Source organism: Coccomyxa subellipsoidea (assembly GCF_000258705.1).
Source record: "Coccomyxa subellipsoidea C-169, whole genome shotgun sequence".
NCBI lineage: Eukaryota > Viridiplantae > Chlorophyta > Trebouxiophyceae > Coccomyxaceae > Coccomyxa > Coccomyxa subellipsoidea.
The window spans coordinates 167,548-190,917 of NW_005178034.1; the positions used below are offsets into that span (position 1 = coordinate 167,548).

The following is a 23,370-nucleotide window of genomic DNA, read 5'->3' on the forward strand; positions in this document are numbered from 1 at the left end:
TGACAGGCCTTCCAATGGCCTGCTGACGGTTCGCCTTGCCATGGCTAAGCCGGAGTACCCCGAGATATATTATTCCGTCTGGTAAGGAAACATTTATTTAAGATCGATGCGAGTGTTGCGAACATTCCTACATCACTCCAGAGTACTTGGTCCCCAAGTAGCACAGTGTTTGTCGCCCACCATGCACAGTGAACAATGTCACTCTTGCATTAATCCTATTAATCATGAATCATTAGCGGATGTCTCTTTATACAGTGCTAACGTTGCTTAGACACTCGTTTCAACGGTCTTCCTCGAGACGAATAGTGCAAGGGGATCGGGGATCGGCAAGTTAAATGGTGATGCGTATGGAAGGGTGGTACACCCTCAACGATCCTGTCAGTGAGTGACCCACGGAAACGTGCTAGCCCTCGAAATATTGCAAGCCTTACTTCTTCCATCACAACCATTTGAGTTCCGGAACCCAACACTTCCGAGATCGTATCTAGATACAGCCGAGGTGAAACTTACTGCATCAAGCCTCCATCCTAGCATGTTGCAAAGGAGATTACACTCTCGACTGTCATGAGCAGAGCTACTTGATGTGTCTACTCTTCCACTCTTGCCCACTCAAACGACGCACCCAGTTATTCCACTCTCAATTGCAATATACAGATGAAAGATCTAGATCTAGATTATTCGAGATCAGTGATCATGGCACATCCGGTCACGGACGAAAGCTCCTGCCAGCTATGCAGCCAGCCAACATGGATGCAGCTGCAGCATAATTAGTGTACAAGTTTCCCACGGAATTGGTAATCATTGAAGGATGACACCCCAAGCTTCAAGCTGCCTTGATGTACATGAGATAGCTTTGCCAGAGGAGCTCTTTGACCAGCTTGATGTCGCATACAGTAGCCGCAGCACCCTCTGTGGGCAGTGCTTCAGTCGATCACAATGACCCCATCCTCGCTCGCAATATCTCCCCTGCCAGCCTGAACAGGCGCGCCCCGGAACGCCAGCCGCCGGCGCAGGGGCGTGGGGGAGGGAACGCACAGCGGGCTGTCCAGGGTTTCCCCTGCCATATCCCCCGACCCTCTCGCAGACCCTGCAATGCACAGGTTCTTTGCTGTCCTCTGGTCTTCTACCAATGCATGGGTCAACTGCACTTTGACTCTTGTTTGAATGCATGCCTGACAACTTCATCTGCTGCACCGGTGGTAGGGTTCCTGCTAATCCCATTTTTTCCTGCCTGAGCGCTGGGTAGCAGAGGCTATCACTGCAATGGATATCAAGATACCGGCTGCAAGCTTGGAGAGTCATCTGACATGGAAGGCAGGACCGCAAAGACGAGCCTAGCTGTCTACAAAAGACCAGCGAAATCGGTATAGAGAGACAAAATACTTGGCAGAAATGTTATCACCTGCTCCCTCCCTGGACCCCCGAAGGCTGAGCTTGCTCGCCATCCAGGCCGAAACCGGAGTGGCCCCGCCAGAACTGGCTTCTGCCGGGCCATTGCCAAAACAGGCACCGGCCGTCGTAGCATCGTTACTAATCGCGCCTGGCGGGCAGTGACCGGGCACGGCACCGGGGGATGCGCCACCCGGTGGGTAGGACTGCGGGGGAGATCCCAGGGCTTCATGGGGACCTGCATCAAGGCCGGAGGGGGCCGCAACGGCGACGAGTCGAGGGCTCTTCTTGCTGCCGGCGCCAATGCCCGGCTTGCTCCCAGACCTGCACAGCCGCTGCACAGCATGCGTCAGCCCGCTCGTTGCATCCACTGTTGCGGATTTAGAAAGTGCCGGTGAATTCGAACTTGACTGTGGTTCCCTTCTGTGCGTCCAGTAGTGGAATGGGGGATTGGTGCAGAGATAAAAGAGTGTCTGCACTCGACACAGTGAGGCTGGCGGGACAAGAAGGTGTCCTTGGCATGGCTTGCTTTAAGAGAGGTCAGGAGGCAGGCACCTGGCGCGTTTCTGCGCCTTGGCGGCTATCTCCAGGCGTGGAAGTGCGCCTGCTGTTGCTGCGCAGCTGACAAGCCCCGCTGCCTCCCTGCAAATGAGCAGCAAGCAATCCATCAGTTGGCAGGCTGTTCAAAGGGAATCCTGGTGCCAAATCTTTGTACAAAAAGACAGATTAATCTTGGCGAGACCAGCACAATACCATACAGTATCACTGCAACTGCGTGTTGTGTGCATGCCATAGCCTCTCTGAGTGTACCTTGCACTACCTTGTTGCATGCCCTGTGCTGAACACACATGCAAGGGCAAGCAGCAAAATCACAGGGTCTGGCACTTTTACCAACGCTTTCCAGAATTTTATGCGTTTACTGCGGAGGAAAATGGCATGCACACCTGGGGCCTGGAGCCTCGCTGTCAGAATCGCTGACGAGGCAGACCGGCTCTGAGAGTGCAGCACTTTCCCTGCCCGCCGCTGAACACCCCGCAGGGGACACCCCTGCAGAACGTGGCGTTGCTGATCTGCGCGCCGCAAAACCCCCGGGTGAGCCGGCAACATAGCACCATGCATCCTCTTCTAGCGGGATCGCCTGCTCAGGGCTGCCGCTGACGTCAGTAAAGCCAGTGATGATGTCGTTGTCTTCATCTAAACGTCCCCTGACTGACTGCTGCTGACTGGCCGAGGCAAGCGGCCAGTCTTGGGAGCCGCAAGATGCAGATGCTGCACGCGGGCTGGCATCGTAGCACCATGGCTCTGCGCTGTCCGCAGCTGTGGCTAGAAATTCTGGGCTGCTGCTGAAATTTCTGTTGCTGCCAGGCGCCCTTCCAGGGGACAACATGGACGGCGACGCCGCCGATCCGGTGGGAGCATGGGACGAGAAGCCGGAAGCTTTGCCCCTGCCCAGGAAGTGTCCCGAGGGGAGGGGGGCGCTGGCTGCAGCCTGGACCGTGGGGCCGGCGGGGAGTGACGCGGATGCGGCGGCTCGCCTGCGGCCGCGCGCCGGCCGCTTGTCCGCGCCGCACGGCGCCACCGCAGCCGTCTCTATGGCGTCGACAGCGGCTGCCGCCGCGGCGCTGCTGCCGTCGGCATTGCCGACCGCTGCGCCAGTCTTGCCGCGGCTTGCGCGGCCCCGGCCTCGTGCGCCGCGGCCGCAGCGGGCCCGGCTACTGCTGGCCCCTCTTGCTGCGCGCTGCGGCCCTGCTTGAGCTTCAGAGGCGGCTGCCGTGTCTGTGCCCTCATCTCCCGCACCCGACGGTCCCTCCAGCGCGCTGGTCGCTGCCGTTGACTTGGCAGCGCTTGCCTTAGAAGCACGCCTGTACCACAGGCACAAATGGCTGTTGCACAGCACATCCTACGACAACTCCTGTTAACCTATCCCATCAAGCCCCACATCCAACATAGCAGTAGGTGTTCTGCACATCAAGTCTCCTTTAAAGAGAGCACAGAAGGAGGCCGCAATATTTCAAAAACGCACTTAAGTTTGGGGTCGGCCTTCAGGGGGGCGCGGTTGCGGCCGCGGGAGCGATTCTGCGCCCACCCAGTGGATCCACCCCGCGCCAGCGCATCCACCCAGGATGACCTCGCCCCGCACGCTGGGCAGTTGCCCTCCTGCGGCATCAACGGTTGCGACGCGTCTGCCTGCACACGGCAAACCACCGATCAGCCAAATCACACCCTGACAACGTTGCCATGCCATTGCATGAGCGAATCAATATCTGCTCATCAGACACTGTGTGCCTTTGCAGAGTCCCACACCTGGCTCACAGAATGTCCATGCAATGCTGAACTAAACTAGAGATGGTCCGCAGATGAATCTTACATCACGTTTAAACGCATATCTGAGGCTCTTTCACTTATTGAATTGTAATTTTCCTAGTGTTCCGAGCTCCTCAGCCTCCATTCAATTCCGTTCCATTCCATTTCTCGATGTCAATTTGGGCAGGCCATATCCTGGCGCAGCCACTGGCGACCACCTCCCCAGTATTGGGCGGACTGAATATGGTATCAGGCATTGACAACAGCACAACTCGAAGGGGAATGAAAGAAGCACAAAACTGAAGCACGGGGCCGTACCTGGATATAATGTTGTGCCAGGCACGCCACATGAGCGCGAGCTCCGCAGGTGCATGCCAGCCACCTTTGCAGCACCTTCTTCTCGCACACCACACAGCTGGTGCCCTTCGCCGCAGGGGCCGCAGTCTCAGCCTCCGCTGCTGCTTTGAGCTCAGCAGCAATTTCAGAACAGGGAGCGCCCTCCTCTCCCGTGGCTGCGTCCAGCTGCGCGCTGACATCATCGCCGTCGTCACGGATCGGCCCCTCATCGTAGTCATCCTCTACTACCACCGGCAGATCCTGCGCACACAATTTGTCAGCACAAATTATCCCGATGCCTAGCCCTTGCTCTTTGCAGCCCTTCTCTTCACACCACCACAGCTGTTGCCGGGCATTGCTTGCTTAATTAAGAGAATGCTTTGCTCCTTCTGGCAGAAAAATTGCACAAGACAGGGATGCGACTGGAGATGTGTGGCAGGTGACTCACCTCTGGAGGGGCGAAAGTGACAGGGACGTGGGGCGGGAGGGGCGGCAGGCCGCACAGAAGGGGAGCGAACTCGGAGGAGAGGAACTGCACTGAAAGTGGGAAGTATCGCCATTGCTCAGAGCTCAACAGCAGCTCCAGTAGCCGCAGCTGCAACAGCAGTGCCACATGATCATTACTAGGTGGTTCTTCAGCGACACGCAAATTATTGATGTGGTGCACAACGAGACAATTCAATGCAAAGGCAGTGCCATGCCATGTCCCAAATGACGGTCAAGTATCACGCGTACACATACTAACTCTTACCAGCAGTCAGGCATTGCAGAGAATCACAATAATGCGGGAGGACATCTCATTGCTTTGACATTTTTCAAGGGCATGTACCTTGCCCTTTGCTCCTGTGAGGCCCGCGCGCTTGACAGTGCCCTTGAGAGTAGCGACCGCCTCTCGCAAGGCCAAGGACTTTTCAGGGTGCTGCCAAGCCCACTCGAACTGCAGAGCCTGCACCTGTTCATGGACACTGCAACCCTTCAGCCACCAGTCCTCTCATTGTCATGCAACAATCCCAATCAAATTCAAGTCTCTGACACAGAAATATCAACAAGCAATTGCCTCAGTACCTTAGTCGGGAAGCCATACACAACCAAGACCATACTCCAAGGCCTTCCCCTGCATCAGGCAGTCGGCAAGTATCTGTACTTCTGCATTTGAGTATTCTAGATGCATGGTTTCAAAGCGTGAGAGACGTAAAGCAAAAGATTGCTTCAATAGGGAAGTCTGAACGCACGATTTGGTCTTGTAAGCTCCAGCAGATATCTCTCCATTATGCTGCCTGATGCGACGTCTCGGATTCACAGTGAACCTGTGCAGCAGGATGTGAGCTACTGGCATATCAAAGAAAAGTATTCTGATAATCCTCTGTATGCGCCTTCTGCAAAAGGTGTGTTGTCTTGTGCAACCTATGCATCTGGCTTACCCGATATAAGTCTTGCCTTTAGCCTTTTCGCTCTTTGACTGCAGCAGATAACAACCATAAAATTCACGCATCAATGAGGCCTCTGGTTCAAAGGAGCTCGATGGTACTCGTTGCTGACGCACTCCTCAAGCCATGGGAAAAAAGGTGCTACTATTAGGCTTTCTATGGAGAGACATATGGACAGTGCATTCAGCACTATGCTACTTTCATCAAAGAAAACAAACGCACATGTATTGGAAAGAATATTTATGGGAGCTAACACTGAATATTTGTGATATGTGGTTGCAACCCATGAAAAGCGTGCTGTGATGACGTGTGCACATGCCAATTGTCCTCCAATGCACAGAACGGATAAGCTGCATGCATGCGTCCCTTTTGTAGAAATCTTTTCACTCGATACAAAGTGTACTTTTTACTGGCTTTTCACCAACTAGGTTGAATTGCACAAAAAGACACTGTCGATATCACGCCTGGTGATCCGTAGGATGCCTTAATGCATGCACGCTCAGCTTTATACCGTAGTGACTACAGTGTTGTCTAGTTGTAAAATATATGCATTCTGCAGCCTGTAGCCTTCGGCAACATTAAAACAGTAGAACTGCCGCTTACATATCAATAGCTCTCCGCTCTACGTATTGCACAGCTCAACAGCCAGCTCCAAGTTGTTATTGTCATGATGACAACTTGTCATCATTGAATGTCATCTATACTGCAAAGCTTCTGCACCGATACCGTACACCGTATACCAGAGTGACTCTGCAAATTTTGGATATCTCGTCAGGTCCCAATGACATGATCTTTGAGACAAATCGAATTTCTAATCGAATTTCACCGATTTTCTAGGCTGTGCTGCTCCAAAACACAGCATGACACAGCAACATAAGAATGATAGCACATAAAATGAAACCTTGCCGTCCAGCAGTGCTTTTATGCATAGATCGCAGAAATGAGGGAATTACTATAATAGCAGAATTTTCAACCTTGGTACAGGCGTTCCAATGAGCATTTACTCAATATGTGTAGATTCATTGGTGCATTTTGGCTGCCAGCCAAATGATTTTCAGCCCTCAATCACAGGACCACCTGTGCGCTCAATTGCCCATCCCTTCTCAGTCCGCCGGGCTGCTGTCCACTGAGCAGAGGTCCCTCCTCGCTGCCTGTTGACATGCAGAAATTAATCATTAATACACAATGCTCCTGCCAGAGGCGAGGCATCTGCAGACAGGCTATATTTGACGGCTATCAAAAGTCCGTTTCTTGTTGGACTCGCAAGATCCAAGCAAGACCCCATCAACCTTGAACACGGTGCTCAATAAACAATACTGCCCCCTGCCAGCCGGGGCAGGCAGCAGAGAAAGCAGGAGTAACTTGCTTGCATGCATTAAACTATAACTGCACTGCCTTCATGTCTGGCATTCTCTCTTGAACTGCCTAGGCCATCTAAGGAGCTATTGAAAATCTATTAAAATTTCGGATTCCCTTCCTTTGACATCTAAATCTTCTTGTTCAGATCACAATCCTCTAGACCACCTTTGAGTGGCCCATGGAAAGTGACTCAGACACCAGAGTCTTGCACTGAATCTCCATGGCTGATGGCATACTGAATCACCAAGAGAAACAGGAGGGATTTGACGAGCTCAGACTCACCTCCGGATTCACCCTCCTCAATCCGCCCCAGCTTCTCGGCAGGTGTCCGGTACATGAAGTAATGCTGCCCCGCCAGAATGAGGCAGTACAAGATGCTGACAATGCCGAGCGCAAACTTCACGATGTCTCCTGTCACTATCGTGATGTCCTGCACAGCCAATACTGGAACGTGTCACTCCCACTTTCAGCATCACTGGCAGTCGATCTCACAGATGACTTCTATAAAAATGCTGTAGCTGTCAGTCATGACCACGCCAGAATATCTGCTGGCGACAGAAACCCTAATACAAATATACCATACCATGCATGCTGAATCTGGATCTACGAGGACTGTTGACATGCGTCCAATTCCTCCTTGGGCGTTGAGGATTGGTGTCATGGGAAAGATAGAGAACAGCAAAAAAGAGAAAAAAAGCATGGGAAAGCCTGAGCACCTGCAGGGCATATGCATCCAGGAACTGCTGTGCGAGGGAGAAGAAGCCGCCAGACATGTCAGTGAGGGCGTTGGAAATGTTCCAGCCGTCAGTGGACCTCCGCTTGTGATTCAGCCACATCTGTGGCAGATACCTGCAAACGCACACAACTTCCCTTAGACATACGCATTGAATCTGGAGCTCATGTGCTCAATTTAAGTATTATCGCTATCATTATCACATGCTTGTTCCAGCCCTCAGGGCTAGGTGCGTTGCAGCAACCTCTCAACAATTCCTCTCCAGCCTTCCCTGTCTTGGCACTTTCTCCACCAGTGGCATGTCAATCCAATGATTTGATACCAGACTGTGCTTAAAACCAGCAGTCAAGACTGAAGGGAGCTTGCCGACCAGCCAAGCCAGCTGTCCATCTTACGTAGTTCCAAGCAATGAAAGACAAGTCCTCAGAAAAGAGTACGTGGGAATGCAGGCCTCTTGCAAATTTTGCACTGCGTTAGCACTCCAGGTGAGTTCACAACTGCAACTGCAGATAAACAAGGCCATGTGGATTGCAGATATGATTTGAGCTGAGCTAATGATGAGGGGACCTACTTGACAATGGTGGCAGCCAGCTTCACGTAGCCGAGAAGGTACAGGAAGCCGAGCGCTGAGAAATGGGGCACGCCAAAAATTGTGGCGGCCAAGTAAGCAGCGCACAAGAGGCCCACCACTGAGCACGCTATCCAACACACGCGCGAAACCTGCGAAATATCACCTTCAATATCAACATTCGAATTTCAAATATTTGTGATTTGAAAGTTAAAAACTTGAACAGTGACATGCACCACGCAGAGTGGGAATTCTGGGCCTTTTCAGCTCATCCAGCTGACCGCTTCACACCCACTAAGAGACAATACAATATTTATATAATTCCAGCAACCTGCATCAGTAATGGTGAACCACAGAAACCGCGATTATATCATTATTAACATTTTAGAGACCTGTTGGGAGCCACTTGAGGCTCTCTAATCTTGTAGGCAGTCCTCTGCCCATCTTCATATCACAAATTCCTGATGTGTCTGCATTCCGTTACACAGTTGGCAGTTTAAATACCGTCCTTCCCCACAATTGCATGCAAACTATAGCATGTGCCGGTGAGTCAAGTACTCTCATCAAGCGCCATGTCAACAAGGGGCCCACCTTTTGGCCTCCCCTCTCATACATGATGATTTGGGTGAGGCCCAGCACGGTCATGAGATTGCAATGCAGCGAGAATGCCACGTCATTCGCACGTACATCGCTGTCATATCCCCCGTGCCAGCTCCTATGTCAGCAGGCCCTGCCTTGTCAGCGCAATTGACTCTGGGACATCTTGTCTGGGCCCAGGTCGACATTACAGAGACTTAAAATATATATATATATATATATATATTCACACTAATAAAAAAAAACCAAAATACCGTAAATCACCATAAGGGTGAGCAAGCAGTCCATGCACAAGGGGCCCGCACATGATGACTTGGTTTTTTCAAGCTTTGGAAGTCCAAGGCAGCATGCATGCTACTATCACAGTATCAGGGGGTTTTCTTGCAAGATACAAATGATACAATTCTTTTGCAAGAATTGCAGCTCAGCATTCTCAGCATTCTGGCTGCCAAAAAATGATGAGATACAAATGATGCTTGTGACTCTAACAGCAGCATGTATTCGGAGCTCTCAAGCAGCAAATTCCGCACCTGTACTCTTTGCGGATGGCAGGGCTGAAGAACAGTGCGCAGTTGAAGGTGGAGTAGCAGACAAAGCCGATGAAGTTGTAGATGGAGAAGTCAAAGGAGATTCCCACAACAGTCTTCCCCAGGAAGTTCTGGATCAGCTGCGGATACCAGCCAACCCACCTGCAAGCACATGCCACCACAGCGAAATCTCATTCAAATAGACGATTTTGATTTGGTCTGGAGAATTGAGGCTCACAATCGACTACTTCTGCCCTGCAGCAGTCCAGGAATTGCAGTGGGGATTAGGAAACCTCACCAGCATGCAAAGTATGTCCACCCAAAGACACTCGATAGGCGTGAGTAGCCGGCTGCAGGGACACAAAGAAATGTCAGGTTACCTGCATGTATTGAAAAAAAAACCAATGCTAGGATCCCAAGGGGAAAAGTATTGACAGCAAGCAGGTCTTGGCAGGCTTTGAGATGGCAGTGTGAGCAAGCATGTGCACCTGGGATTTCCTTGTCTGTGGGAAGGGTGAATCCCAGGAGGAGTCCCAGGGTCAGGGCAATCGTAATGGTGATCCCTGCTGCTGCATGGCCTTCCTCCAGTATAGCCCGGAAGCGTGCAGTCCTGTCCTGATGGCGCGGCGAGGGTTCCTTGTCAAGCAAATGCTGCTGCTGCTCTGCTGCGCCCGAATCTGACGTTGGCGGCCGCATGTCGACGTCCAAAGCAGACCTGCCCTGTGCTACGATAGAGCCAGTTTCTTCCAGCTCTCCAGCCTGCTCCTGGCTGCACCAGCCATGCCCCTCTTACGTTGTGCCCATATTGCACGAAAAGTCGCCGTGAGGACATGGATATGGTGATAATATTAGAATAACACTTGAACAACTTGTAAAGAGCCGGGTGACATTCCCAATGCTCACTGGCTAATGCTGACTGGAGGTGTCTTTCCACTCACGTTTCTAGTACAGGCTCAGGATCACCCCAGTTGCGGCTCTGGTAGAGGGCTCTCGCCGTAAGTATTGCTTGATTCTGTTATCAATGTCAATCTGTGCTCTGCGGACCCACTCGTGCGTTGCGATCCTGTAAATCCGTCCTTTAGCATTCGGGATGTCCGAAGGCCCGAGAGTCCTGCCAACAGAGGCCTTCCCTTGTCAGAATAGCTCAAAGAGGTTTATTGTCTACATTGCTGCTTCTGGATTGCTTCTTTATCCCCTGATTTGGTTTGAGGCTATCTCGAATACTGAACGAAGCACGTGCCTCCACATGCCAAGGCATGCTCTGTCCTTGACTATTGCAACCCTTCCTGCAAGTTCCAAACACCTGGGAGCAATGTGTCTAGTCCACCTTTGGAACTCCTCCCTGACATTGTAGTTGCACAGTGACATTCATGAGGCTGCCTAGATGCAGAACACTTTGTGTCTCAAGAGCGTCTAGATGTATGCGTGTGCTCCGGGACCATCATGGTACATGATGGACCATCATTGCAGATTTACAGGCACAAGGCTACACTACTAGCTGATTCAAAGGCAAATGCAATTGCAATATCTACCTACTTGAGGTTTCCCGTGTGATTTGTGCTACAAAGCAAGCGTGCTTCATCTGTGGACGTTCAGCTAAGCTTGACTTCAAGCCTTGGAGTTTCCTACAGCAAGGCTTCAAAACACCTGCCAGCTCAAGGCAATGGCCGGGGTCCCTACAAGCATATGCCCCAGAGCTGCATGCCAGGCGCAAATGAAGGGCAATGGCACCTTCCAGTCCTGGTGAACATAATTTTCAGTGAAAATATCATATCGTGCAAAGGTTTCTATAGAGTCAGCAGGAGCAAAGTTGGCTCAGCCAAATTCAGGGGAGCCTCTCAGTGGGGCTTTGTAGTCCGATAAATGGCTCTTCATTTGCTAATCACTCGTGCAAACAAATCATATTCAGCCCAGAATCTCCAGAGATCCAAGTTTATGTTGTCCCGAAATCTCCAGGGTCCTATTGAAAACAGCAGTACCGAAAACCAGTCCTGAATAGGTGTCTGCATAATTGAGTCCACGCAAGCTGCCAATTTGCAATGGGCCCATCTGTACTGCCCAGGATCCGCGGAATCTGCCAAGAATACGTCATTTGCCCAGAACATTCTGGCCAGCCCTCAAAACAGCAAAACAGTCTTTCTATTTCAGAGCACTGGTACTTGCGGTACAGAGTGCCAGGCACAGCCGTCAGAACAGAGACTGTCCAAGTCCATGAAGGGTAGCGGGATTGAAGCTGCAGGAAGCTGCAGGAAGCTGTCTGTTATCGCCTGCCCGGCGGCAGCAGGGAGATGTGAATGTCACTCTCGTAGTCATCACTTGGTTGTTGCTCCATGTTTGCCCGCGGCTGCACACACAAGGCCCAAGGCTCAACACTCACCCTTGCAAAAGTAATGAAAGTCAGACAGAACACGGAACACTCAGACCACGAGACATGAAAGGCAGTGTAATTGCTCAATATGGGAAAGGGCTGCCTCGAGTGTAATGTGAAATGCATGTACCCATGCGAGTCACCTCTGGCATGTTCACATTACTGGACCTTGAGGCAGCCAGTTGCCTCTGGGTAGGGCAGTCCAATGCATGCCATTCAAGGCAGGAATGCAGAAAAAATAGTCTGCTTGGCTGATATGAAGACTGACTCAATATGTACAAACAAGAGTCTGGTCTCGATGGCTGTTGATTCTTGATAGATGGGGGCTCATATAGCAAATAGGGGATCCAAAAGACAGAGTTTAAAATAGGGCAGTCCCACTCACCGGGGCGTATGTGGGAGGGTGCGATCTGGTAATCTGGTTATTCCCCCGTAAGTGTGCCAATGCCCCAATTCTGGTAATCTGCTGCCTCGCCAACCTGCAAAGATTCCATGACATCATATCAACCAATGCCATTCATCACAAGTTTGCAATATTTACATGCGCCTTCCCTAGCAGGTAATCAAGGATTCTGGGATGCAGTGGGCATGATGATGGGCAGGTACTGACAAGGGCACGAGCAGTGCAGCATAGTAAACATGATATTGCAAGGGCTGGCACTCACTTGCGCAGGTGTTTGGGCAGGCTGCTCGTCAGTAGCGCGGCGTTCACTCTCTGCAACCGCAGGTTGTCTATATACCTATCCGTCTCATCCACAATCTCCTGCAAGTACCACACAAAGGCGTCCTTCACTTGCCCTTCCAGCCTTCTAATAGCAAAAGCAGACCCCGTTTGCATGGGTTTTTCCATTTTCACAATATGTTCCTCTCTGATTACAAGACTCAGAAATACTAAGGTAAGTCCTTGAAGGAGCTGGTAAACCTGAACCTGCATTCGCAAGTCATCATTATGGCTATAGACGGACAGCACATAGACGATTGAGAAGATCATGGAAGCGCCAGACGCGCCGTAGAGGACGGTGGGTCAAGCTGCTTCCTCACAGTGCAGAACCATTCCAATGAGCCAGTAAGTTTAGGTGCAGGGCCAATCCCCTTGAGAAAAGGGGCATGTACCTGTTGTAGCAGCTCCTCGATGACATCCTCGATAGTGATGATCCCCAGCGGCTCGGCATGATGTACTGGCCACTTCTGATCCCCCGCTCTTACAGAGTTCTGCACCAATGATGCCAGCATCATGTCATTAGTCATGAGCATGCATGACAAGCTCACATGAGCAACTGTCCTTCTTGCACACACATGCTGACCAGAACGGTCTCACTCTGAATCCTGTATTCTGAACTTAATTTTGAACTTTCAGAGCACACCTCAGCGCTGGGTGGATTAGATGCCTCATCGGCGCCCTCCGGTGTGGCCGGCGACAGTGGCGGTTTTGAGCCTGCAGGACATACTCTAATGTAGGATTTCTAGGCAATCTATCACTCTTTCAATATGAAATTTTGCAATGCCCTGGGGCTGTGTGCCGTCATATCAGGTAGCAGACATTCTTATTAGTGTAGTGATAACTCATGGACCATTGAGCGGACCCTACACATAACAGTCAGCAATGTGGCACCGAAAGTAGCGACAGAGGCAATTTGTTTGGCCTTTCAGCACTGTAACCAGAACAGGCGACAGTGCTCACATGGCAGTGACCGAGAAGAAGGCAAGGAATCAGAACAGGGCAACAGTGACACTGCCAGAACAGGCGACGAGGCAAACACACCAGTGCTGGCCGGCGGGGTGGATTTTGCAAGCAACAAGAAAATGAACATAGCCAGCAGACAGAACAGCGCCCAACAAACCAAAAGGCAGTATGGAGGGAACAGGCAGTAATGGCAGTGGTGAGACGGCCAGAACAGGCAGTACTGACACGGCCAGAACAGGCAGCGAGACAAACGGTGTACCCACCGGTGCTGGGCCGTGGGGTGGATTGCGCGGGCGGCTGCACGAGCACGGCCATGTGGCAGCGCCCGGTCTCAAACAGCCGCAGCATGTCATATAGTCTCGTGTCGGCGCGCAGCTGCGGCGCTGATCGCATTTTGAGTTCGCCCACGCGCGTGCTGGCCTCCTTGTCCACTAGTATCAGCTCCTTGACCAGGATGATGCCGATCAGCTCCTTCCTGCAGCCGCGCAAAACCCCACTGAGCAGGTCAGAACAGACACAATCTAGGCTGGTCAGGGGGATACTAAATACAACTGTTTCATCGAGTAACCCCTGCTGGCACTGACAATGGGGAATGGTGCCGGAGGGGAATTGCATGAAGCAACAGAAACACTCAGAATGTAATGAGCAGACACGTAGGTGAGACTTGAAAAGAATGATAAGGGTCAGGATAGCTGGATGTCTGCGTCTTTAAAAAAGGCAGCAACCATCGAAGGAGTGGCAAGAAGGACGTGCATTATGAGCAAATATTATTTGAGATGACAAGACATCAACAAACCTGTTCCCGGGCTTGTGCACTGGTATGCGGCTGTGGCCAGACTCCAGAATGGATAGCAGCGCCGCCTCATTTAGCAGCATGTCAGCGCTCAGCATGTACACCTGGGCAAAAAGCAGGAACTCGCTTGATCTTTGTCATTTATTAAAGTGTCAGGATGGGTGGCATACAAGCCTTGCTTGACTTTCACGAGTCCAACAATGGGTAGGATAATGGCAGCCTTTGACTGCAGCTTGTCTGCAGGACATACCTTGTTTTTTGGCAGGAAAAGCGTGTAAAGTAGTAGTAATAATAATAATAATAATAATAATAATAATAATAATAATAATAATAATAATAATAATGGCAAGCAGATGCAGCAACACATACAGCTTCCACCAAATTGCAAGCATAGTACAGGCTGCAACAATATCTTCCAGAGCCACGTGTGACTTCAAAGCTGAGAGTTCAGTTCCCTACCACCAGGGGCCGTCGGTCATCATATCAGAGGGTTGACAAAACTTACAGTGTAAGGAGTTACCCGGGTTTACACCTTTTCAAGGGGCGTCATGCAGGTGACGGCAGTCTTGTTGGACAGGTCAAGCGCCCCCCGTATTACGGTGATCTCATCCTCGCTCAAATCCCCTCCCAACCCGTAATCCACCCCGTGAATGTCCACCATTGCCTTCAGCTCGGAGCGCCGGAACAGAGCCTGCCGCCATCACGCACCCATTTCAAATCTTCCATAATAAAACAAAATACTATGATGTGAAGCTGCTCCATGGCATCATTCTAAACATTGTGTAAAAAGTCTTGATCAACTTCATGAAGCCCCACAAGCCAGCCTGTATGAGATACTCCCTGAGCCAATTACCCAATCCAAGCCCACTTACTGACAACATTGTTGGCCATTGACAAGCATCACACAATGTGCAGGTGGGCTGCAATGATAAAAAGATGACATAAGCGGATGACTCACCGTCTGCTCAGGGCCCAGAAGGTGGTCCAGGATCTTGGAGATGGGCCACGCAATGACCGCGCATGACATCATCAGCCCGCGCACGAACCAGGCTGAGTAAGCGCCCACCTGGAGCCCGTAACGGGAGCAGATGGCCTGCGGGATAATTTCACCTGCACCAAAGGCAAGCACATCATCCCAAGTCCACTCTTATTGCAGAGGAGCGACACGACTTTATCCTCGCCCGCCCTTTGAAAGCATGCAGCAGCAGCGCAAGTGCCTTTAGTGGCACAAGCAGCAGAAGACCTGCAGCATTGAGTTTCTATTCATATACGAGCGAGAGGGGCAGTCCACTCACCGAAGATAAGCACCACAGTAATGGATATGAGTACGGCAGTAATAGGGTCAGCCAAGCGATCCAAGAAGATTGGCAGCGCCTGAATGCAGGGGTGAACGCATGTATGCCCTCGTGAGTAACTAAGCACACTGACATAGAATGCAGGAGATTGAATGGCAATGATATGGTCAACATGGGGACAGGAGGGTTCTACAGGGGTCAGTAAAGGCTGTGAAGCTCCATGTATGGCATGCTTGGACTCACCTCTGTGGCTGCAGCATTGCACAGCACTAGCGTGACCAGGAGGAAGTGGGGGCGCCTTAAAACCTGTGCAAAGCACAATTTTACAATTATAATAATCAATTGATGTGCAAATGCTGCTTATCTCGCCTGCTCGTCCTCTTCAAATGCCTCTGGTGCACAGCTGGCAGTTCTCGGTTACCAGACGCTAGCATAGGATGGTGAAAGGCATCTGTACCGGCTCAATACGCTTCGCCCAGGCCTTCTCCTGAGGAGATCCACTCCTGCGCAGGACCTGTTCGCAGAGCAGTACCCAGCTTCATCGTCCCTTCCTTAGAAATATGGCACGTCCGTCCCTTTCATTACAGTGTGGGCACGGTGAAGCAGGGCTGGGACGTGGTAATTTGGTCAAAGCAGTCACCTCCATGTCCAGAACGTCCATGCTCATTAATCCCAGCGTGAGACCGCTCATCAATCCTGCCAGCAAGACCAGTCCGACTACGATGGAGATGTACATGAACCACTGCTCGTCCGTCAGTACTGGGTGATGGTGATGGTGCCCAGTATCATTTGCAGCCAGGCCCGAAAACACTGCCATGAGCAGCCTCATGATTCCCGGCAGTATTTTGGATCTTCTTTTTGGTATGAGCAAGCGTGCGCCAGTCTAGAATACTATGTTATAGGTGGGGTGCAAAATGCTGTCTAGCTAGCCTTGCTTGGACTCTGTAGGAATGATACGAAAGACCAGAGCGGTGGTGGACTTCACGACAGGATGTGTCTCCGTAACAAAATGTATGTTCTCAACCCTTGCTCGACAACACAGTGTGCGAAAAATGGGAGATGCTGAGGGACCACATTGACACGTGCTGCCACCAAGCCTTTCTCCCTTGCACTAACTCTAAGCGCTGGCGCAAGATCAAACAACTCTTCATATACGCCGCAATGTTAGAGTCCTAATAATGGGAATCTTTCGTTTTACAAAGGGGCACACCAAAGAGGCGCTCTTTGCCCATGCAGAAGGTGAAAGGGTTTCGCATGCACGTTCACGCCACGTGGCCCCCTTAACAGGGTTTTGGATGTCGGCAGAAACCACCTGAAGCAGTCCTCGTTTCGCTAAGCAAATTTAATTCTGATGGGTGATTGTTGGATTGAATTTGAAGGAACATATTCTAAAGGCTGCTATGCAGCGTAGCATGGATCAGAGGCCGAACTTGAGCTCAGTGGTGCAAAGTGTTGAGCTGAAAGCGCCCTTGAGATCGTCATTCTTGGGAAACAATGTTCGTAGCAAGCTCCATCTAACCTGCAGACCCATTCGGCACAGATCTGGGCTCCGCCTCTGCACCACTGGTAGCCAGGCAGGTGTGAGGGATGCAGACTGCGCATGCACCGCCTGCACAGCTCCCAGCAGGGCAGTATCTTCCTGTGGGTTGTCCGCTGCTCGAAGAAGGCTGCAAGTTGTCTCGGCGACGGCTCCATCGTCCTCAGAAGCAACGTCAGAACTGGCAGATGTGCCCAGCACAGCTGACCAGGACAGCGTCAGACGACTCCAGCCAGACAGCAACGGCGCTGTGAGCACAGCGTCCTCCAGTGGGAATGGAAGCGGGGTGCACGATCATGGGGTGAATGGGAGCCAAGCCTTCACCCAGCTAGTGCGAGCGCCAGAGGACTTGATGATGGAGCCTGGAGTCCTGAGCAGCTTAGACAGAGGCGGCAGCTGCCATCCAGCTGATGTGTTCAGGTGTACAGGCTGCAGCGAGCCGACGTGCCAGGTTGGTGCCCTCCCTAACAGCCATGTCTCCTGAATCTGACTGGATATCCAAAATCAGGAGACATACTTGCCGACCAAGTTTTCTCTTGCTCACATGCATGCCGCCCCAGAACTGAGGAACGAGTTGGTGAAGCATGTATCAATTGCATGCAGACATCGGAAGGATGCCAGCAGATGCAGTGGCGCTTCCAGCCGGGGGGGTACCTCAGAGAAATCCTGACAGCCCGGGTCTACGATGTGGCGGTGCGCTTTAGTCCTACACTTGTGCCTACAGTAAAGCCAGCAATGTTAGCTTGAGCCTGTATCCGCAATCGCTGAGGCCGGAAGGGTGTGTGGAAGGTGCATGAGATGCATGCACAACACGGATCTTGCAGAGCGGTAGTCACATCTGTCTATATTCAACTTTAGGCGTTTGTGGACAGGCTTGTCTTTTCCTTCATCCACAGAGTGGCTTCTTTTGCATGCAACGAGTGTGTGGCCAGCAGCTACTGAAGTGCCGTTTCTGTGTGCATTTCTTGATCTGCACACATCTGAACTGTGGATGACAGGTGGAGACCCCCTTGGAGCTGGCTGCCGGCCTCAGCCTGTCCCTGGACAACAGGCTCTTCCTCAAAAGGGAGGACTTGCAGCCGGTACTGTCCAGCATTCCCCTCTTGTTCTCCCATCCATTTCACACGGTGCAGGCTGGCTTTTACGGAGTGGTGCCATGCAAGGCGACTGTGCACACAAAAAAATCTAGCACAGTAGGGCACCTGTGCGCATTCTGTTGGTGGTCTACATCCTCAGCTCTGCAGACTGAGTCCATGGCTGAGATACTGAACCTGGCTGACATGCTGCACATCTGCTGTTGTTCTCAGCTGTTGCAGAGTGAGTCATGGCTCAAATACTGAGCACAGCTGACATCCCTTTTGCTGCACGGCGCCTTTTGTCATGCATTCTGTCGTTCTGCAGACTTGATACTGCCATCTCTTTTGGGGTCCAAATAAATGCAATTACCCTTCCAGGTTACATTGTTTCCATTTGCTGGCCTTGATGGATCTTCTTCTTCTGGAAATGAGCTGTGCTGACAGAGTCAAGTTTTCCCATCAGGTGTTCTCCTTCAAGCTGAGGGGCGCCTACAACAAGATGGCCAGCCTGACACCGGAGCAGCGGCAAAGAGGAGTCATCGCCTCGTCAGCCGGCAACCACGCACAGGGAGTGGCCCTGGCAGCCGCAAGACTGGTGGGAAACTCGCACAAGTACCTACCTCTCTAAGGGCGCTGCTCACTTTCTTTCTAATTTTGGGGAGCCTAAAATTAGACCAGACTGCCAGTGCGGACTTGTGTGACCTTGCCGTGTCGCTGCTGCACAATCTGCTTACATCTTCATAAACTTTGCAAAGGTGCTTGTGTGGCAGATGGGAGATTCTGTATTTTTGTTTGACTGAACTGGCCTCTAGAATAAGAGGGCTCCTTAGATCTCTTTAGTTCTGTTTGATGAACTGGCCCTCAGAATTTAGGCGCTGCCTTTGTGCATGCAGGGGTGCAAGGCCACCATCTGCATGCCAGTCACGACGCCGGGTATCAAGGTTGACGCGGTGAGGCGGCTAGGGGCGACCGTGGAAATGGTGGGCGAGTCATACACAGAGACACAGAGCCATGCACAGGTATCCATCTGTCACATTTACCGATGCATCCAAACCTGTGGCACATGCCCGGAGTGGTACTGCACGTCGGCCTGTTTTTCTGTCAAGCTTACTGCAGTTTTGAGGCTGATCTGAAGAGGTCACAGACGCTGAAGTGCTGGACATGAGCAGGAAGCCGAAGTTGTGTGATCAGAAATGTATTGCGCATTTTTCAAGGACACCCAGAGAGGTGATGTCCCAGTATAGGTCAGGAACGCTACAGTGTGCTTGAATGCATGAGACACAATTGTGCCTGATTTGGTGCGGGAACGCATGCATGCGCGCAGGCAAAGGCGGCTGAGGAAGGTTTAGTTTTCGTGGCCCCCTACGACGACCCCTACACCATTGCCGGGCAGGGCACGATCGGCACGGAGGTGCTGCGCCAGCTCAGCAGCGCTGACCTGGACGGCCTGCATGCGATCTTTGTCGCCATTGGCGGCGGCGGCCTCATCGCCGGTATCGCTGCATATGTCAAGGCGCTGCGGCCGGGTGTGAAGATCATCGGTGTTGAGCCGACAGGTGTGTCTCCCTCGGCTTTTCTGAACACTTTTGATTAATTTGAGTGATTCGGATGTTGTGCTGGCCAAGATGATACATGCGATGGATATGGATGCCTTTGTGTGGTAATTTAGAATCCAGGGGTCTCGGGCATCTGACAAATTTTTGTGCTGGGTGACCCTGATGCTTGTTCATTGCACATGTCGTCTGTTGATGCCATGTCACCGCATGCATTCAAGCACATCTTGGTGGATTGGTTCAACATACTGATGACCTGTGCAATGTACAATGGCAATGCGTTCAAGACCACGCCCTAGGCTGGCACACATATGGACCCAGACAATAGCCAATCACTTTTTTTTGTGATTATTACAGGCGCCAATGCAATGGCATTGTCTCTGGCGGCCGGCAGGCGAGTCACCCTGTCCAAGGTCGACGCATTTGCAGACGGCGTGGCCGTCAAAGAGGTGAGGGATCTCAATCTACTCAAGAATGAATCATCCAAAAAGTCTAATGCAGTGGCAGATTCTACATTGCCATGCGGGATATTAGCTCCTGTTGAGGGACATTATGCAAATGGAATGCTCTGCATGAGTTGCATTGCCATGGTGCACTACATGCATTGCCAACGGGGCTGCAATTGTCTGCGCGTGTTCGCCTTGCTCATCTGCATGCAATTCCAAGCAGCCAGTTGTAATGCCAGGAATGCTCTGCCTGGACTGAGGTTTTGGAAGCACCACAGGAGAGTACACTCTCATCTTCATCATGGGCGTCAATGTGCAGCATTAGTATTAGGTGCCAGGGCGACTCATCATACTTCGAGGATCCTGATTAGGTGGGCATGGAGGCATTCGGCTGTGCCAGGACCAGGTCATGTCCACATAATTAGTCATCTTGTCCTGATCAATCCAGGATGAGTCATGATGTTGCCGACCGGGAGCTAACCATGCCGGGATCATGCGGCAGCTTAGTCATTTTTCTGCATGATCAGTCATGCTTAGTCATCGCTTATTGCCGGATCAGGTGGGCATGGAGACTTTCCGACTGTGCCGGGAGCTTGTGGACGGCGTGGTGCTGGTGGACAACAGCGCCATCAGCGCAGCCATCAAGGACGTCTTCAACGAGACCCGCTCCATCCTCGAACCCGCCGGAGCTGTGGCCGTCGCCGGCGCCAAAGCCTACCTCTCCCGCCACGGCCTCAAGGTCCGGTTTTCTGGCCAAACAATCTTGCCTCTCGCAAAAGACATGGCGTGATTTGTCTTTATCGTAAATTCCCAGGGTTGCTAGGTCGAACCCCTATGGGCTCGCGCCGGCCGCGGCCGTCGCCGGCTATGGCCTGCCTCTCCCGCTACTCCGCTAAACTGCGGGTCTTGGTCGGGTAGGTTCGCGTTGCCTTCTTTTTGTCAAATTTCCAGGTCTTTGTGTGCAAGTACCCGGTGGAAGTTCAGTTCTCAAGTAAAGTCAGGTCTGAAACAGGGCCTTCCTCCGGAAGGCGTGGTGGGAGTCAACTAGTGTAGTGAAAGAAGGGGATCATGTTTCTTTGGGGCTTTTAACCCTGGCGTGTTCTTTCTGTTCCATACAATTCACAGGGGAGCACCTGCTGATATCTGGGCAAGGAGTTTCGGATGCCCAAAGCAGGAAGGTGGCGTCATGCGGTGTCCCTGCCTTCGAAGTATTATATTTTGAATTACTATTTTATTTTTATTACCGTGTTTTAAGAATTTTTGTGGGTGCAGGGAGTCACTGCGGTGGCAGTGACAAGCGGCGCAAACATGAACTTTGACCGGCTGCGGTTGGTAACCGAGCTGGCGGACATAGGCGGCCTGCGCGAAGCCATGCTGGCGACCACCATCCCCGAGCGCCACGGCAGTTTCGCGGCGTTCCTGGACATCGCCATAAACGACGCCAGCCTGCAGATAACCGAGTTCAAATACAGGTGTGACCGCCTCTGCATTCTGCTATTTGCATGTCTTGGTTTGGCGTCTTTCAGAGACTTTTCAAGGTTGCTATCCCAATCTCAGTGGGGTTCTAGTACAGGGGAGTGTTTCTAAAGCTGTGTTAGCACAATAGCTGCCATTGTCTCTGACCGATGGGTGTTCTCAGCACGAGTTCTGTAAAGCAAAGAAAGCATGTGAAGCATTTCCCAAATGTAGGAAATTGAACTGGCGCAGGTTTTCGGCGGGGTCGGAGGCGCACATTCTGTGGGGCCTGGGCATCCGGTCGCCGTCCGAGGTGACTGATGTCGTGGACCGGCTGAATGCGGCAGGGAACCCCACCCTAGACATCTCCAGCATCGAGGCAGCGCAGGTGACTGTTCAATCTGTGCAAGGGAAAAGATGTAGTAATCTATATTGCAGGCCCTGAGCTTCGGGTGTAAAGCTTGTGTCTGCGCTGCACAATACAAGGCTCTATGAGTGCAAACAGACATGCAAAATCTTGCACACATTGCTTTGCTATAATTCTGAGCCGCCAGCTCCACAATTGCTGTTGTTGAGGCTATCTGTGCAAAGGTTGCATGGCCTGCAAGCAGGCCATTGAGGCTTGCACCAGACCTTCTGCGTGTGTTTGATGGTGGTTCTCAAACTTGGCTACTTTCAACGATGTGCGTAGTGGAACCTTGCCTCTCTCTCATTGCATTTTGCAGGTGTTCACCTTGCATTCTGGTAGGATAAGCGGGTTGGAGACGTAATAAGCAAGGTGGTAGGAATGAAGAACGAAAATCACGTTATCATGGAGCTTGATGTGGAGTCTGCCAAATCAGGTCCACCTGCGGCACCTGGTGGGCGGCCGCGCGCGAAGCTTCATGGGGGAGCTTCCGCACGAGCGCATCTTCCAGGTCGACTTTCCCGAGCGCCCCGGCGCCCTCCGCAAGTTCCTCTCAGCCGTCTCCCCAGATTTCCTGCTCACCCTCTTCCACTACCGCAAGACAGGCGAGTGCTCGATGTTAATCATTCTCCCCCTGTGAAGCCTTCCTGAATGGAAGCTTGCCCGGCAGTAAGATCCATGAGGCGCCATCTGCTATGCACTTTTCGATGGGGTGAGGCATTTGGGACATGCCATATAAATTGGCAGGTTCTCAAAGAATGTATCTCCCTGCAGCTCATTGCCGGCATGTAATGGCGTACGTGCCTTTCTGTATATTAGAAAACCTTCCTTATTTGAGAGGTTTGGTGATTTCTTTGGTGGAAATCCACCTTATACATGCTTTATATGGTGAGACAAGCATGAAAAGGTTGCCGAGGAGTAATGTCGCACACGGTGTCCATGCAGGCAATCGGTCGACTAAGCTGCTTGTGGGGATTCAAGTCCAGCCGCACCAGGAGGAGGCCTTTGCAGTAGCACAGGAGCAGCTCGCTGCAGACTTCACCTTTGAGGAGCTCAGCGGCAAGGCCCGCCAGGTGTTCATGATGTTCATATCATGAGAAGACCTTCATTTATGGGTCTGCTGACAAGGGAATTCTGCAAGCCAGAGCCTGCTTTTGCAGTTGCTGATTATTTGGTGGTCCTGATTTACTCATTGTGTAAGATAAAACATTGGTTGTAAACTGTTAACAGCTGTCACTGCGCAAGCACACCTGGTCTCACAAATTGATTGATTGACAAATTGTGACCCAGGGCAATAAAATTTTGGGGATTTGGTCTCTGAATTTTTCAATGACAAACCATCTGTAAGCCCTATGCAAATCTGAATAGCTAAGCTGAGGGCTCTGAGCCGCGAGCGTACTTTGTCACCATGTGACATCTCTACTAGGCGGGTCGCAAAAGGTGCATTATCGCGATCGAAACCGTTCCATTACTTTCTAGGACAGACATTTCCAGATGTGAAGACACTGAAAAGGCGA

At 51.6% G+C, this 23,370-nt stretch overlaps 5 protein-coding genes across 5 annotated transcripts; 1 reads left to right on the top strand and 4 right to left on the bottom strand.

Moving 5' to 3' along the window:
• Nucleotides 1-923: 923 nt before the first annotated feature.
• On the bottom strand, nucleotides 924-5,127 carry COCSUDRAFT_63706 (hypothetical protein; the record flags this gene model as incomplete). The annotated part of the gene is made up of 9 exons (XM_005647043.1): nucleotides 924-1,087; nucleotides 1,403-1,713; nucleotides 1,945-2,031; nucleotides 2,334-3,251; nucleotides 3,413-3,576; nucleotides 4,012-4,290; nucleotides 4,478-4,624; nucleotides 4,859-4,981; nucleotides 5,095-5,127. 9 exons carry the CDS (start codon nucleotides 5,125-5,127, stop codon nucleotides 924-926), a joined length of 2,226 nt encoding a protein of 741 aa, XP_005647100.1.
• Nucleotides 5,128-6,521: 1,394 nt separating this feature from the next.
• COCSUDRAFT_83702 (hypothetical protein) lies at nucleotides 6,522-9,936 on the bottom strand (the record flags this gene model as incomplete). The annotated part of the gene is made up of 8 exons (XM_005647417.1): nucleotides 6,522-6,607; nucleotides 7,098-7,245; nucleotides 7,532-7,664; nucleotides 8,120-8,268; nucleotides 8,708-8,831; nucleotides 9,244-9,402; nucleotides 9,539-9,590; nucleotides 9,729-9,936. 8 exons carry the CDS (start codon nucleotides 9,934-9,936, stop codon nucleotides 6,522-6,524), a joined length of 1,059 nt encoding a protein of 352 aa, XP_005647474.1.
• A 762-nt stretch (nucleotides 9,937-10,698) lies between these two features.
• COCSUDRAFT_33316 (hypothetical protein) lies at nucleotides 10,699-11,389 on the bottom strand. The gene has a single exon (XM_005647044.1). The coding sequence runs from the start codon at nucleotides 11,343-11,345 to the stop codon at nucleotides 11,112-11,114; it is 234 nt and encodes a 77-aa protein (XP_005647101.1). The 5' UTR covers nucleotides 11,346-11,389; the 3' UTR covers nucleotides 10,699-11,111.
• An 880-nt stretch (nucleotides 11,390-12,269) lies between these two features.
• COCSUDRAFT_53581 (DUF21-domain-containing protein) lies at nucleotides 12,270-16,570 on the bottom strand (the record flags this gene model as incomplete). Its single annotated transcript, XM_005647045.1, has 10 exons — nucleotides 16,021-16,570; nucleotides 15,838-15,894; nucleotides 15,624-15,686; nucleotides 15,381-15,459; nucleotides 15,044-15,195; nucleotides 14,618-14,776; nucleotides 14,089-14,189; nucleotides 13,556-13,767; nucleotides 12,722-12,786; nucleotides 12,270-12,371 (listed from the first exon to the last, which is right to left on the bottom strand). Exons 1-10 carry the CDS (start codon nucleotides 16,207-16,209, stop codon nucleotides 12,270-12,272), a joined length of 1,179 nt encoding a protein of 392 aa, XP_005647102.1. The 5' UTR covers nucleotides 16,210-16,570.
• A 163-nt stretch (nucleotides 16,571-16,733) lies between these two features.
• COCSUDRAFT_23890 (threonine dehydratase I) lies at nucleotides 16,734-23,085 on the top strand. The gene is made up of 12 exons (XM_005647046.1): nucleotides 16,734-17,368; nucleotides 17,521-17,610; nucleotides 17,916-17,999; nucleotides 18,457-18,588; nucleotides 18,887-19,012; nucleotides 19,318-19,549; nucleotides 19,904-19,995; nucleotides 20,552-20,731; nucleotides 21,265-21,464; nucleotides 21,700-21,835; nucleotides 22,290-22,462; nucleotides 22,773-23,085. The coding sequence occupies exons 1-12, from the start codon at nucleotides 16,781-16,783 to the stop codon at nucleotides 22,948-22,950; spliced, it is 2,211 nt and encodes a 736-aa protein (XP_005647103.1). The 5' UTR covers nucleotides 16,734-16,780; the 3' UTR covers nucleotides 22,951-23,085.
• Nucleotides 23,086-23,370: the final 285 nt, after the last annotated feature.